Genomic DNA, 14,320 nt, shown 5'->3' with positions numbered 1-14,320 from the left:
GCCTCTTCAAAGGCACCATTATTATAAATGCCACATATGTGAAAAGTTCAGTGATGGATTTTACAGCATCCAGTGAGGGATGTTAGCAGAAGCCGGCAATGTTTTTCCTGAAGTGTCCGGCAGCGTCTTCCAAGAGCGATTCATTCACTCCTCTTGGTTGCTTCACGGCGTTCGAACCGGTCTGAAAAAAGTCGATACATATGCACAATTCATCCTGTGCATTTACCGGGAAACCTCTCCATACTTTGAATGTCTTTGGCGTTGAGAGGGGCAATAAGAACCCTAATATGGTAATTAAATGGGGCTTTAGATGGTATCTACAGGTCATCCTTTTTTTTTCCCTCTTTCTCATTTTCAGGAAAGTGAAGATGCAGTCAAGGTTTTAGCAAAAGAAAAAGATCTTTTAGAACGAGAAAAGTGGGAGCTGCGGCGCCAGGCCAAGGAAGCAACAGACCATGCCAGTTCTCTTCGGTCACAGTTGGACTTGAAGGACAATCGGATCAAAGAGCTTGAAGCTGAGCTTTCAATGGTGAGAAATAAAATACATTTTTCTCTTTCAACCCTGGTGTTCTCCTCCTGTCAGCCATTTACAGAGAGATATACAGTGCATTTTATTGCCAACACCCAGTCACCAATAACCTTCAACACTAAAACCAAGGGAATGCCGCTGTGCTTAGAGTTCAGATCGATTCTCCTGTAATACTTATGTCTATAATCAGGAAAAAAAATACATTGTGTTAATGATTAGTTACATAAAAGGACTATACACAATTAAAAATATTTATTAGTACGTTGTCAAGTCACCGTAGATGTGGCACCCTCTGTAAGTCATACTATCACCAATTCTGGGATTAAGACTGTTTTACTACTTGAAATAACATTCTATGATCGTATCACATGGGGATTCTCTATAGAATAACTGTTACGTTTCGGTCACAATGACACAAAGGGTAAATTGTTGAACTTGTTGGGTTCCAAAACTCCCATTGACACCTGATCACTCACATTTGGTCATCTCTCCATGAGAATCGGTGCTTGGACTTTTTTCAGGGTACAGGTGGCCCAAGTCTATAATTCCCCTTAAACTCAGTTCCTCTAGGGGCTCATTCAGACTTCCATTTTTTTTTTTATGTACGGGTTATGTCCATGATTTTCAAAGATAGAACTTGTACCTATAGGTTGTTCACATATCTGATTTTTAGTTACTGGGCAGATAGTGGTCCACGCAAAATTATAGAGAAATGTCCGGCATTAATACACGTATCGAGTCAAACTTTGCAATGTTTAAGTCTATGGGTCCGTGAAAAAAATCAGACAGCACCCCGATGACATTCGACAAACTTGTTTGTTTTTTGTTTTTTTGGTGGGTGGATTTCTTCTGGAAAAGCTGAGGAAATTTGGACCAAAATAAGGTGACATTTTTCAGAAGCTCTTGTCAAAAACTCTGATGAAACTGTCCGTTTTTTTTCATACGTGAAAAAAACAAAATTGGCTGTCAAAATGAGGCCTCAGACACTGTTAATTTTCTATCCCCAGTTTGTTTAGAATATTCAAGAATTTCTTCTACAGCCAAACCATGGTCTACTGTAAACCAGAAGAGCTTTGTATGTAGGCAGTAGACCCCTATCAATTCCATCAAAGGAGTTTTCCACTTTACAAAAAAAAAAAACGTGCCCAAACCATTGTAGACAAGTAAAACGGAGTCCTCACCCATCCTGGGTCCAGCGTCATCTCTCCACCACAGCTCTGGTCTCAGTGTATTGTCTGCAGTGGTGATGTCACAACTATAGAGCACATCACCGCTGTAGATGCTCAAAGGCTTATGTTGTCTACATTAGCAGAACTAGTGAGCTCAGTGATTGGCTGCAGAATGTCACCGCTGCAGACAAAACACCAAGACCAGAGCAGCAGCAGAAAATTGACGCAGAACACAGGGAGGGTGAGAATGATCTGTATTTGCCATTTTTGCATGTCTCCACTCTTTTGGGCATTACATATTTGAAAGTGAAAACCTTTTTAAAGAAATCTTCCTTCTCTCTGTATATTGGCATCATCTGATTTCCTTTCCCTTCTCTTTGCGGTACTTATGTAGCTCTTCTTGTCCAGACTCGGAAACTTATTTTAATGGAGTCTGGATCCTGCATGAGTAATAACTGATACATAAAATTTCATAGACTGGAGACTGTTCCACGATTTCTCTAAAAACTGGCTTGAAATTTTAGTTGCTACACGTCCCCCCTGTCTGAGGATATTACCCTTGAATGGTGGGTTTCTCTTGAGTGCTTGCGTTAATAAGACAATCACCGACCAAATCAAACTGTGAAACTGTGCTCAATACCACACACGCAGTCACATCTATGCTTAACCGTTTTGATCACTTTTTGCTGTACAAATCACTGGTTGCAAAATTATGGCTTGAGCACAAAATCTTAATAGTGTAACCTTGTGTGTTGTGAAACCATTACATTGCAACACCACTTCTCACCAAGATATTTACCAAAACTTCAATGACCAAGATAGGGAAATTTTAGTCTACCACAAGGAAATGCCCTCAAAATATATATATATATATATATATATATATATATATATATATATATATATATATATATATATATATATATATATATATATATATGTATATATATGTATATATGTATATGTGTATATGTATATGTGTATATATATATGTGTGTGTATATATATATATATATATGTGTGTGTGTATATATATATATATATATATATATATATATATGTGTGTGTATATATGTATATATATATATATATATGTGTGTGTGTGTATATATATATATATATATATATATATATATATATATATATGTGTGTGTGTATATATATATATATATATATATATATATGTGTGTGTGTGTATATATATATATATATATATACAATGTGTGTGTATGTATATATATATATATATATATATATATATATATATATGTGTGTGTATGTGTATATATATATATATATATATATATATATATATATATATGTGTGTGTATATATATATATATATATATATATGTGTGTGTATATATATATATGTGTGTATATATATGTATGTATGTGTATATATATATATATATATATATATATATATATATATATATATATATATATATATATATACAGGTCCTTCTCAAAAAATTAGCATATAGTGTTAAATTTCATTATTTACCATAATGTAATGATTACAATTAAACTTTCATATATTATAGATTCATTATCCACCAACTGAAATTTGTCAGGTCTTTTATTGTTTTAATACTGATGATTTTGGCATACAACTCCTGATAACCCAAAAAACCTGTCTCAATAAATTAGCATATTTCACCCATCCAATCAAATAAAAGTGTTTTTTAATAACAAACAAAAAAAACATCAAATAATAATGTTCAGTTATGCACTCAATACTTGGTCGGGAATCCTTTGGCAGAAATGACTGCTTCAATGCGGCGTGGCATGGAGGCAATCAGCCTGTGACACTGCTGAGATGTTATGGAGGCCCAGGATGCTTCAATAGCGGCCTTAAGCTCATCCAGAGTGTTGGGTCTTGCGTCTCTCAACTTTCTCTTCACAATATCCCACAGATTCTCTATGGGGTTCAGGTCAGGAGAGTTGGCAGGCCAATTGAGCACAGTAATACCATGGTCAGTAAAGCATTTACCAGTGGTTTTGGCACTGTGAGCAGGTGCCAGGTCGTGCTGAAAAATGAAATCTTCATCTCCATAAAGCATTGACCCTGCCCTTGATGAAACACAGTGGACCAACACCAGCAGCTGACATGGCACCCCACACCATCACTGACTGTGGGTACTTGACACTGGACTTCAGGCATTTTGGCATTTCCTTCTCCCCAGTCTTCCTCCAGACTCTGGCACCTTGATTTCCGAATGACATGCAAAATTTGCTTTCATCAGAAAAAAGTACTTGGGACCACTTAGCAACAGTCCAGTGCTGCTTCTCTGTAGCCCAGGTCAGGCGCTTCTGCCGCTGTTTATGGTTCAAAAGTGGCTTTACCTGGGGAATGCGGCACCTGTAGCCCATTTCCTGCACACGCCTGTGCACGGTGGCTCTGGATGTTTCCACACCAGACTCAGTCCACTGCTTCCTCAGGTTCCCCAAGGTCTGGAATCGGTCCTTCTCCACAATCTTCCTCAGGTTCCGGTCACCTCTTCTCGTTGTACAGCGTTTTCTGCCACATTGTTTCCTTCTAACAGACTTACCATTGAGGTGCCTTGATACAGCACTCTGGGAACAGCCTATTTGTTGAGAAATTTCTTTCTGGGTCTTACCCTCTTGCTTGAGGGTGTCAATGATGGCCTTCTTGACATCTGTCAGGTCGCTAGTCTTACCCATGATGGGGGTTTTGAGTAATGAACCAGGCAGGGAGTTTTTAAAAGCCTCAGGTATCTTTTGCATGTGTTTAGAGTTAATTAGTTGATTCAGAAGATTAGGGTAATAGGTCATTTAGAGAACCTTTTCTTGATATGCTAATTTATTGAGACAGGTTTTTTGGGTTATCAGGAGTTGTAGGCCAAAATCATCAGTATTAAAACAATAAAAGACCTGACAAATTTCAGTTGGTGGATAATGAATCTATAATATATGAAAGTTTAATTGTAATCATTACATTATGGTAAATAATGAAATTTAACACTATATGCTAATTTTTTGAGAAGGACCTGTATATGTATGTGTGTATATATATATATATATATATATGTATGTATATATATATTTATTTATTTCATGGGTTTGTCCTAGTAAAATCCGTGCTCTTGGTAGCCTTCTGGAAAATATGGCTTGGGCCTTAGATAAACTCTTATCGTCCAGAGCACTGCCTTTGCCAACAAGGCCCCTCTCTCAGGACCTTTTGTTTTTGCTTTTTATTTTCCCAAACTGTGATCTCAAAAGCCTTATTTTTACATGTCTTGGTCATCCAGACTACAGCCATAGTATCTACATCTTTTATGGATAATCAGATTCAGTCTGATGTACCACACAACTGAGCTCACCAGGCCATGCTTTAGAACTCTACCCCACCAGATGTTCTCTACAGCTCCTGTCTTCTAGTCCTTACAGAATTATTTGTCGACCCTGATTGTAACTAGGTGTTGGCCTGGTTTTCTCCAAACTGACCTAACCTCCACAGCCACAGCAGACTCCTTCAGATCCTTTTAGTGGTGGCCTGCATTGAACATTGCAAAGTACCCTCCTTTATGGCCTTCCTCCCTAACCCCTCACACACGTCACTTAACTTGCGGTTTTATCGCATGATAATCCGACCCTGATCAGTGGAACTGAGTTTATAGGACATTTTCAGTGGTCTGGTATTTGCTTCCAGCACAGGCCTTCCAAATAACATAGTTGAGATTAGCTTAGAAGTTTAGTCCTCCCAAAGGATCCAATTTGCTGAGATCTTAATCAGAATGTTTTATAGTGATCCACATTAACTCTAAGATAATTGGAGCTTAGTTGGTTCATAATAAGGCGACATTTCATGCAATTATCCATGTAATTACTTACTCTTATTTTCTACATGGTTTAAAGTCTGTGTATTTTGTATAGCCTTCTGTCGGTCATGGCTGCAAAGTCCTAAATAGAACTGGACTGACACTGGGGTTAGTAGGTGGAGTTTTAGCAAATTTTGACATAATGCATAATTTTCATTATACAGTGATTTGCATGTTTTCGCTAATTATAAATGTATCCACCAAGTAAATTCATTTCCTAATCAACGCCAAAAAAAAGTTCTTCGTATCTTAAGTACCGTATGTCTCTTTTCACTGGAACTTAGGACTCATCAGGAGGACATCGTTAACAGGATTTACTCTATCAAAATGTACAAGGAGTAACAATAGGGCAAAGGAAGGAATAACTTTTCTCGGAGTGCCCAGATCTCCTTTTGTACCACTGAGAAATTTATTAAGTATAAGTCTCCAACATAATGTTTAAAAAAAAAAAAAAAAAAGTGCCACCAACTGTTTACTTAGCAGGAACTTTACTTAAGTGATGCTCCAAATTTGGGTCAATTTTAGAATTGCCAAATTTTAACAACTCATTACGGTAAGTCAAGGCTCTGACATAAATAATAGGTCCACAATACAACAGATCCATTGGAAGACAGTCCAATTTAAAGCTGTGGTTGGCCAACCAACTGACACTAAGATCTATTCATTAAAGCCCACCATACTCATTAGATGGCTATTGGCCGAATGATGCTTCGGTCAACAGCCATCTCAGCCGAATCGCCAATATACAGAAGCGCTCATTCAGCTGAGCATGTGTCCTCTACGAGAAACCCGCCAATTTACCTATCGACAAAGAGAACAATGATTGGCAGTCTCAAATTGGAAATGCATGATTGACATCTTCCCCAACAATCAGTCAGCCGGCGCCCCCATACATGAATTGATATTGGCAGGTTCGGCCAACATTAGTCTGTATATGGAGACGTTAAGCATATTGATAAGTCTTATCAATCACATGTCCGGTTTCTGTGCAATCAAAGCTGACAGGGAAATGTTCTGTATAGCTGGAGGATGGATCCAAGTTCTCCGGTTGGTCAAAGGAAGCCATTCTGACAATGGTTGAAGGCGCTTCTTTCTGTTTCCTAAGTCAGCAGATTTCCCTTCCAAGTGTCCAAATGTTTTTTGAGAAGTTAAACATTATTTGAAAATTGTTTCCAATGGTAGAATTTTAGTATAAGACCATATGTTTCAGCTAACGCTCGTAGAAACTTAGTTACAATCAGCTTTAATAAAGTGGGAAAAGTGTTTGGTATCGGAGATGTCAACGTCGTCAAATCTTCATGCAAAGTAAAGTTCTTTTGGTCCTCAGTCTTTTATATATAAAATGCTCACCTCAGAATAACATTAATATATTTCTATAATTTAGTGTTTTTTGTAATGTTCCTGACTCGCATATGTCCCTTACAATGCATTCAACATGTCTCTTTACTCTCCTCTCCCATCCCCTTTTCTTGTGGCTTAGTTTAAAGTATATCCTAGTTAGATTATCATGCTTGTGACCTGTTTCTCCAGATAACAAAGTGTGTTGCCCAGAGAAAGGAATACCGTGTTTTTGATCACTACATTGAGAAGGAGCCCTCCACAAGAGGGATAGCGGTAAGAATAAAGTTATTAGGGAAAACACCTCTTCTTTTTTTTTTTTTTTTTATCCAATTTTTTTGTGCACTTTTTTTCTTTTAATTTTTTCTTTATTTGTTTGTCACCTTTTGTCATCGGATAAATCTTCACAATTGTTATGACTAATATATGCACCTCTCCTCCTGAAATATTCACCCAGTTGTTATAACACTGATGGGAATGAGTCAAAAACTTGGTAACAATGGGGCAGAGTAGAGGGGGGGTATGTGTGTAGCTGCCCATGAAGAAATTCTGTCAGAATAAATTTAGCTTTTATACTTAAAGGGTAGGTCACCGAGACCAGATCGGTAGGGTCCGGCACATGTCCACCATTTTCAGCTCTTTTGTGGGTGGATGTTAACTGTACATGAAGCTGGAACAGCACAGGTCCATTCACCGTGTAGAGGCCGTTGCCGAAAAATACAACTCCACTCCTATTCAGTTGAGTTCACATGATCGGTAGGGGCACCATGTGTCAGACCCCTACTGGTCTGGTATTGATGACCTATTCTAAGGGTAGACTTTCCGAGGAATAAATCTTGACATGTGCACGGCCCCGTAGAATAACTTTGGACCGAAAATACGGCCATGCGCACGAGGCCTTAGAATGGATCGTCAATATCACAAGACTGAGCAACCCTCTTTAAGGTGTGATCTGTTTAAAATTCTAACAAATTCGGGAAGAACCAATGTTGTGCTGCTTAGATTGTAAAATACGCAAGGGCTTGTTCAGAAATCTACAGTGCTCAGACTTTATTCCCCAAACAATTTACACTCATGTTAGAAGAAAATTTTGTACAACTGGTCCCCCTTTTTATTTTTCTAGTGGGAATCGGTGTTTTTCCACCATTATTCCTATATGGCAATTCAATCAGTCCTACCTAACAAAAAAACCATGGCATATTACAAGTATATTGCCAAGTAGGTAGGTCAGACCGCAAATATGGGTCTTATGTACTCATCCCCACAAATGGAATACTTATGTGACAGCACTTTTATATACAATTACTAGAAAATATATGTGGCATCTATGTATAAACTTCTAACTGATGTCCTCCAGTCTTGTAACTTTTGTACTGTTCATTATTGAGTCACTACTGAAAAATCGTATTTTTATATAAATCAAATCAAAATGCACTTGCAAGGAAGAAAAAAAAAAGTTTGGGATAAAAATTTGAAAGGGCTTATATTAGTTTTTGGTTAGTGGACTGATACAAACACTAAATGTGTTGTGAAATTCCGTCTCGGAGAGTCTGCAGCTGCAGCGGGAGATATACGGCACCACCTGCTGCAATAAATCTTAGCAGCTTTTTGAGGCCAAAATTTGAACAAAATGGGGTACATTTATAAAATTACAAAAAACACATACATTGGACATCGCTTCTGTTCATGCAGACACTATAAAATGTTCAAGTCCAGCAAAATTTTTACTTAAAGGTATTATCCAGGTTTAGAAAATCATGGCTGCTTTTGTCCTAAAACTGGTGTCCATAGGTTGTCTGAACTGAATCTGGCTGATTTGCAGGGGCAATGTCCTTTGAAGAGATTTACGGGAGACTTTTTTTTTTTTTTCAATTTTTGGTTAGAGGGGTTTTCCACTTCATTGAATATTGATAACCTATCCTACAAGAAGTAACAATATGGTGATCACACACCTGGCATCTCCATCAATTAGCTGTTATCACCCCCAGCAGCAGAACATCATGACCCCATACAGTGTTTTATGGCCGCTCGCAGATTCAGCAGTAATAACTGCTGATTATTGGGAGTGCCAAGCATCGTACCCCAGGATCTAAAGGAGTTGACCTATCCCAATGATGGGTCATCAATATTACCATAGTGAAATATTCCTTTAAGGTCCAAGCTTCAGACCTCTGCCGATCTACACATTGGAGGAGCCTTGATGCACCATGGTCTTTTTTTTTTTTTTTTCTTTTCTTTTTTTTTTCTTTACGTGTGAACAGCCACTCGTCCGTACAATGGTTATGCCTGCTCCTGCAGTTTTTCCCATTCACTTTATACCTAGTGTATGTTAAAATGCAATTCTTCATCATACAACATCCTGTATGGAGAATTGTAAACTCCATTGAGAAAAGGAAAACTAAAAATGTTGCCACTCTGACACTTGAATGGGGATAAACTGCAGTACCAGACCTCACCCATGGGTAAGAGTGGCGCTGTTTTTAATAAATATAAATATCTATATATATAATTGTCTAAGGGTTTTTCCGTCTGTCTGTCTGTCCTGGAAATCCCGCGTCTCTGATTGGTCGAGGCCGCAAGGCCTCGACCAATCAGCGACGGGCACAGCATGGCGACGATGATGTCATAAAGGTTGCCTCGACCAATCAGCGATGGGCACAGTCTGCCGCGAATTCGCCTCGACCAATCAGCGACGGGCACAGTATCGACGTAGATGTCATAATGGTTGCCATGGCGACGATGTCATAAAGGTTGCCTCGACCAATCAGCGACGGGCACAGTCTGCCGTGAATTCTGGAATCATCATTGTCCATATACTACGGGGACATGCATATTCTAGAATACCCGATGCGTTAGAATCGGGCCACAATCTAATATATATATATATATATATATATATATATATATATATATATATATATATATATATATATATATATATGTATGTATATATATATATATATATATAATCACGTGCAGACCTTCACTGCAGACTTTAGTTTATTTTGGATAAGACAAAGTTAAAGGAATATTTTCACAATATAAAATTACTTGGGCAACGCAACCTTTTTTTTTTTTTTTTTCTTTTGTTTATAGTACTGTGCAAAAGTAGTAGGCAGGTGTGGAAAAAAATATTGCATAGTAAAAATGCATTAAAAATAGAAGTGTTAATAGTTTACTTTTTTTTTTTTATCAATTAACAGAATGGAAATCTATATCAAATCGATATTTGGTGACCGCCTCTTAGCCTTCAAAACCGCATCAGTTCTTCTAGATACAGTTTTTGAAGGAACTCAGCAGGGAGGTTGTACCAAACCTCTTGGAGAACTAACCACCGATCTTGTGTAGATGTCGCTTGTGCAAAACCTTCTGTCTCTCCATGTAAACCCTGACAGACTGGATGATGTGAGATCAGGGCTTTGTGAGGCCATATCGTCACTGCCAGGACTCCTTGTTCTTCTTTACACTGATGATAGTTCTGAATACCCTTGGCTCTATGTTTGGGGTCATTTTCCTGCTGCCAAAGACATAACTGGCGTCCTATGGGCCCCAGGACAAAATTTGGACATGTTGATCAGATGCATGGGTTCCTATAAAGACATTTTTCTCCTGAGAGCATTAAAAAAAAATACAGAATAAAATATAGAAATAGAAAACACAGTAATAAGATAATTACTAAGTAATACTTCTGTATAGTAGACTAGACATGCAGTTATCAAATAAATATATTATGGCCTTATTGTTACTGAACAAGTCCACTATCCCAAAACTAATATACCAGTAATAAACCACCTAAGAGGTAGATGCCGCCACACCATGACAATATGTTGCCACCATAGTCTCTGAAGAGAACTGTCATCCTGCTACTGAACAAAACACACAATACCAAGACCAATAAACTAATATCACATAGAAGGGAAAAATCCCACCATACCAGGACCAGACCACATTACCACCACATAGTAATCGAATAATACTACCATACCGATGACTATCAAAAACCACAGTACTGATATAACCACCAGTGACATTATACACAGGAGCTCAGTAGATAGTATTTAGTTTACAATGATCATCCCGTACATCTTCAGTAAAGATGAGAAAACACATTAGAGTGGAACTGAATTCTACTAAAAAATTAAAAAAAAATCCACATTTACCAAAATGCAGATTTTATTTTATTTTTTTTTTTGTTGCTCACTTTCGCATGCATTCAGCAAAATGAACCATAAAAAGCCATCCAAATTTTATAAAAGGTCCCTATGCGCGCCTTATCGCTCACTTCTATGACCCTGCAACCTGTTCAGTCCTCGCCGCCACTTCCGATTGTCTCTGCTCCCGCTGAAATCTCCAAACCACAGGCAGCATTAATATATTCTGAGTATTCTATTCTGAGAAAACACTCCAGCAATTCAGTGAAAATATACTTTGACGATCCGGACAAGTCTGGTCTCCGTCTTTGGTCTCAGGCCGGCTCTTCCCAGCGCTGCTGCAGCCGATTGACAGGTTTCTCCTTTACATCTGCATAGGGAGAAACTAATCAGCTGCAGTAATGCTGTGAAAAGATGGCTGGTGGCGGCTCCAGGCTAGTCTGAAGATCGGCACCGGAATCCTAGCCGGAGACCAAAGTATATTTTCTAGGAAATACCAGATTAAGAGGATAATATACCTTGCTGCAACTGTGCAGCCAGGCTGTGATTCGACCAACAGCAGCGTCACCCTCCATAGTCAGGTGGGTGGTGTGGTACAGTGCGGTGATACCGTGCGTGTCGTGGGCAGCCCATGACATCTGCTTGGTGCCTCTAGTAGGCCGGTGACTTGTGTAGGTATAGTGGTGTGGGGAGCCAGTAGCTCTGTTCCACAATACAAAAAACCGTGTGCAAGGGACATGTATACCCAGAAGAGCTGATGCGATTTTGAAGTTAAAGATTGGTCACACCAAATTTAGATTTAATTTAGATTACTCTAGTGCTCAATTTGCATTTTTATATTTGATAAACTATTAAAGGGATTCTGTCACCTACTTTTTCGTATATAAGCTTCGGCCACCGCCATCAGGGGCTTATCTACAGCATTCTGGAATGCTGTAGATAAGCCCCCGATGTAACCTGAAAGATGAGAAAAAGAGGTTAGATTATACTCACCTGGGGGGCGGTCCGGTGCGGTCCGATGGGTGTCGCGGTCCGGGTCCAGCGCCTCCCATCTTCATCAGATGACATCCTCTTCCTTGCTTCCTGTCGCGGCTCCTGCGCAGGCGTACTTTGTCTGCCCTATTGAGGGCAGAGTAAAGTACTGCAGTGCGCAGGCGCCGGGAAAGGTCAAAGAAGCCCGGCGCCTGTGCACTGTAGTACTTTGCTCTGCCCTCAACAGGGCAGACAAAGTACGCCTGCGCAGGAGCCGAGACAGGAAGCAAGGAAGAGGATGTCATCGTATGAAGATGGGAGGCGCCGGATCACGATGCCCATCGGACCAGACCGCCCCCCCCACCCGGTGAGTATAATATAACTTGTTTTTCTTATCTTTCAGGATACATCGGGGGGCTTATCTGCAGCATTCCAGAATGCTGTAGATAAGCCCCTGATGTCGGTGGCCGAAGCTTATATACGAAAAAGTAGGTGACCGATTCCCTTTAAGTGCATACAACCAGACTTAAAGGGGACCTTTCACCAAATTTTCACATTGAACTCGACATGCGTTGTAATCGGTGCTGCAGTTCAGATAATATTTGACACCCTAAATACCGTAGTTCAATTTTATTTTATTTTTTAAGTCCAAGTGGGCATTGCCAGAGAGATTTCACTGGGGAAGAATATGTCTTCCTCTTGCTGACACTGACCAATTATAAGCAGACAGTAACAAACTGGGGAAAGAACACCACCCCCCACAATAGTTTAGAACAGGTTCGGTATAAGATATGCATTGCCAAACAGTCTGCTGTCTTCACTGCAGAGTGATGACGTGCTGGAGCACAGCACACCTGAGTGTGATTAACTGCTTTCTGCTCTTATCTCTGACAGCAGGAGAGAGGCAGTACAGCAGAGCTGAGTTTCATTATAATCACTTCTAGCACGTCTCCTCTCATAGTGCTGCCAGCTCTGCCAGTCATGGACAGGCATCCACACGCTAGGGTTAAAAAAAACATGCCCCCACTATAGCACAGAATACTCTCTGTGGGAGACATAATGACAGTCTGCTCACTGCACAGCAGACCAGTGTGTTTGCAAACTTTCTTCTTCGGCAGTCAGTGTGTGTGTGTGAGGTGGGGGGGTAAGTACAGCAGATTTGGAATCATTACACTTGCTATGGCAATGACAATGTGTATTTAGTCCTTTCAATAAAGCTAATTTAAATTTGAGGTCAGAGTTACTAGAAGTGTTTGTAATGAAACTACTTCTACAGCAGTACTGCCCCTCCCCCCACACTTACTGCTGGAGATGAGATGTGAAAGCTGTCGGTTAAAGTGAAGCTGTCAGCAAAAACCTGCTGGCAACTTCCCTTTAACTATGTTATACAAGAGCAGCATGCTGTAGGGTCAAAAAGCCTCATCGCTGGAATTGCAGACACTGTCTTTACATCATGCAACTCTGATTACATAGCAAAAATCTGGTGACCGATTCCCTTTATTCACACTCAAAATTACACATGAAAAGTTTAGTCAAAGGTCCTCTATATTATTACATGTGTGTCCCATGTCGTGAAGGGGTTAATAATCTGACAGCAAAATTTAACACGCTCCGGAAAGGGGGCACGTCACTCCACACTTCCCTCAGCCCATCCGTGACGTGATTGCGGGGCGCCGATGAGTTGCCATGACAACTTGAGAGTCTGCTGAAGACCTCCTTGCATGTCATGACAATTTTCCTGCCAGATCCAGCCTGTAGTTGGCGTTCCTAGATCATGATTTTAGCAATACGCAGCAGTGCTGTAGTACTGCTGTGTATAGCACAAGCAATCAGACGACCGCAGATTCAAGTCCTCTAATGGGACTTTTAAATAGTGAAAAGTTAAAAACTTTCAAAATATTTATGAAAAACATAAAAGCACAAGTTCAAATCGCCCATATTTTGCCTCATTAAATATAAAACATTTTTTTTTAAATATACGTATTTGGAATCGCTGCATTCATAAAAGCCCAATCTATCAAAATATAAAATGCTTTAATCTGATCAGTAAGCAGCATTAACAAGAAAAAAAAATCAAAATGACATAATTGCTTTTTTAGCCATCACAACATTGCAATAAAATCCATTAACAGGCAATTAAAACATCATATTCACCCCAATATGGTATCCCTAAAAACATCAGCTCAGGGAGCAAAAAATAAGCCCTCGCCCAGATCCCAAACATTGAAAGCGTTACTGGTCTCAGAATATAGTGACACAAGCAAAGGGTTTTTTTTTTTTGTTGTTTTTACAAATTTCCCCTAAAGAATTTCCACT

At 39.3% G+C, this 14,320-nt stretch overlaps 1 protein-coding gene across 10 annotated transcripts in view; it reads left to right on the top strand.

Moving 5' to 3' along the window:
- KAZN (kazrin, periplakin interacting protein) overlaps positions 1 to 14,320 on the top strand; it is a 695,856-nt gene that overhangs the window by 661,770 nt on the left and 19,766 nt on the right. For 6 of the 10 annotated variants that reach the window (XM_077250253.1, XM_077250258.1, XM_077250254.1 and 3 more), the window contains 2 exons: positions 359 to 529; positions 7,074 to 7,157. In XM_077250253.1, coding sequence (XP_077106368.1) covers positions 359 to 529; positions 7,074 to 7,157 — 255 coding nt within the window. The remainder of the gene's footprint in view (positions 1 to 358; positions 530 to 7,073; positions 7,158 to 14,320) is intronic. The other 4 variants (XM_077250257.1, XM_077250262.1, XM_077250263.1 and 1 more) reach the window with 1 other exon arrangement.

This window comes from Ranitomeya variabilis, chromosome 4, assembly GCF_051348905.1.
Source record: "Ranitomeya variabilis isolate aRanVar5 chromosome 4, aRanVar5.hap1, whole genome shotgun sequence".
NCBI lineage: Eukaryota > Metazoa > Chordata > Amphibia > Anura > Dendrobatidae > Ranitomeya > Ranitomeya variabilis.
Note: the sequence above shows the minus strand (reverse complement) of the source record. Positions and strands in the feature narration are given on the sequence as shown.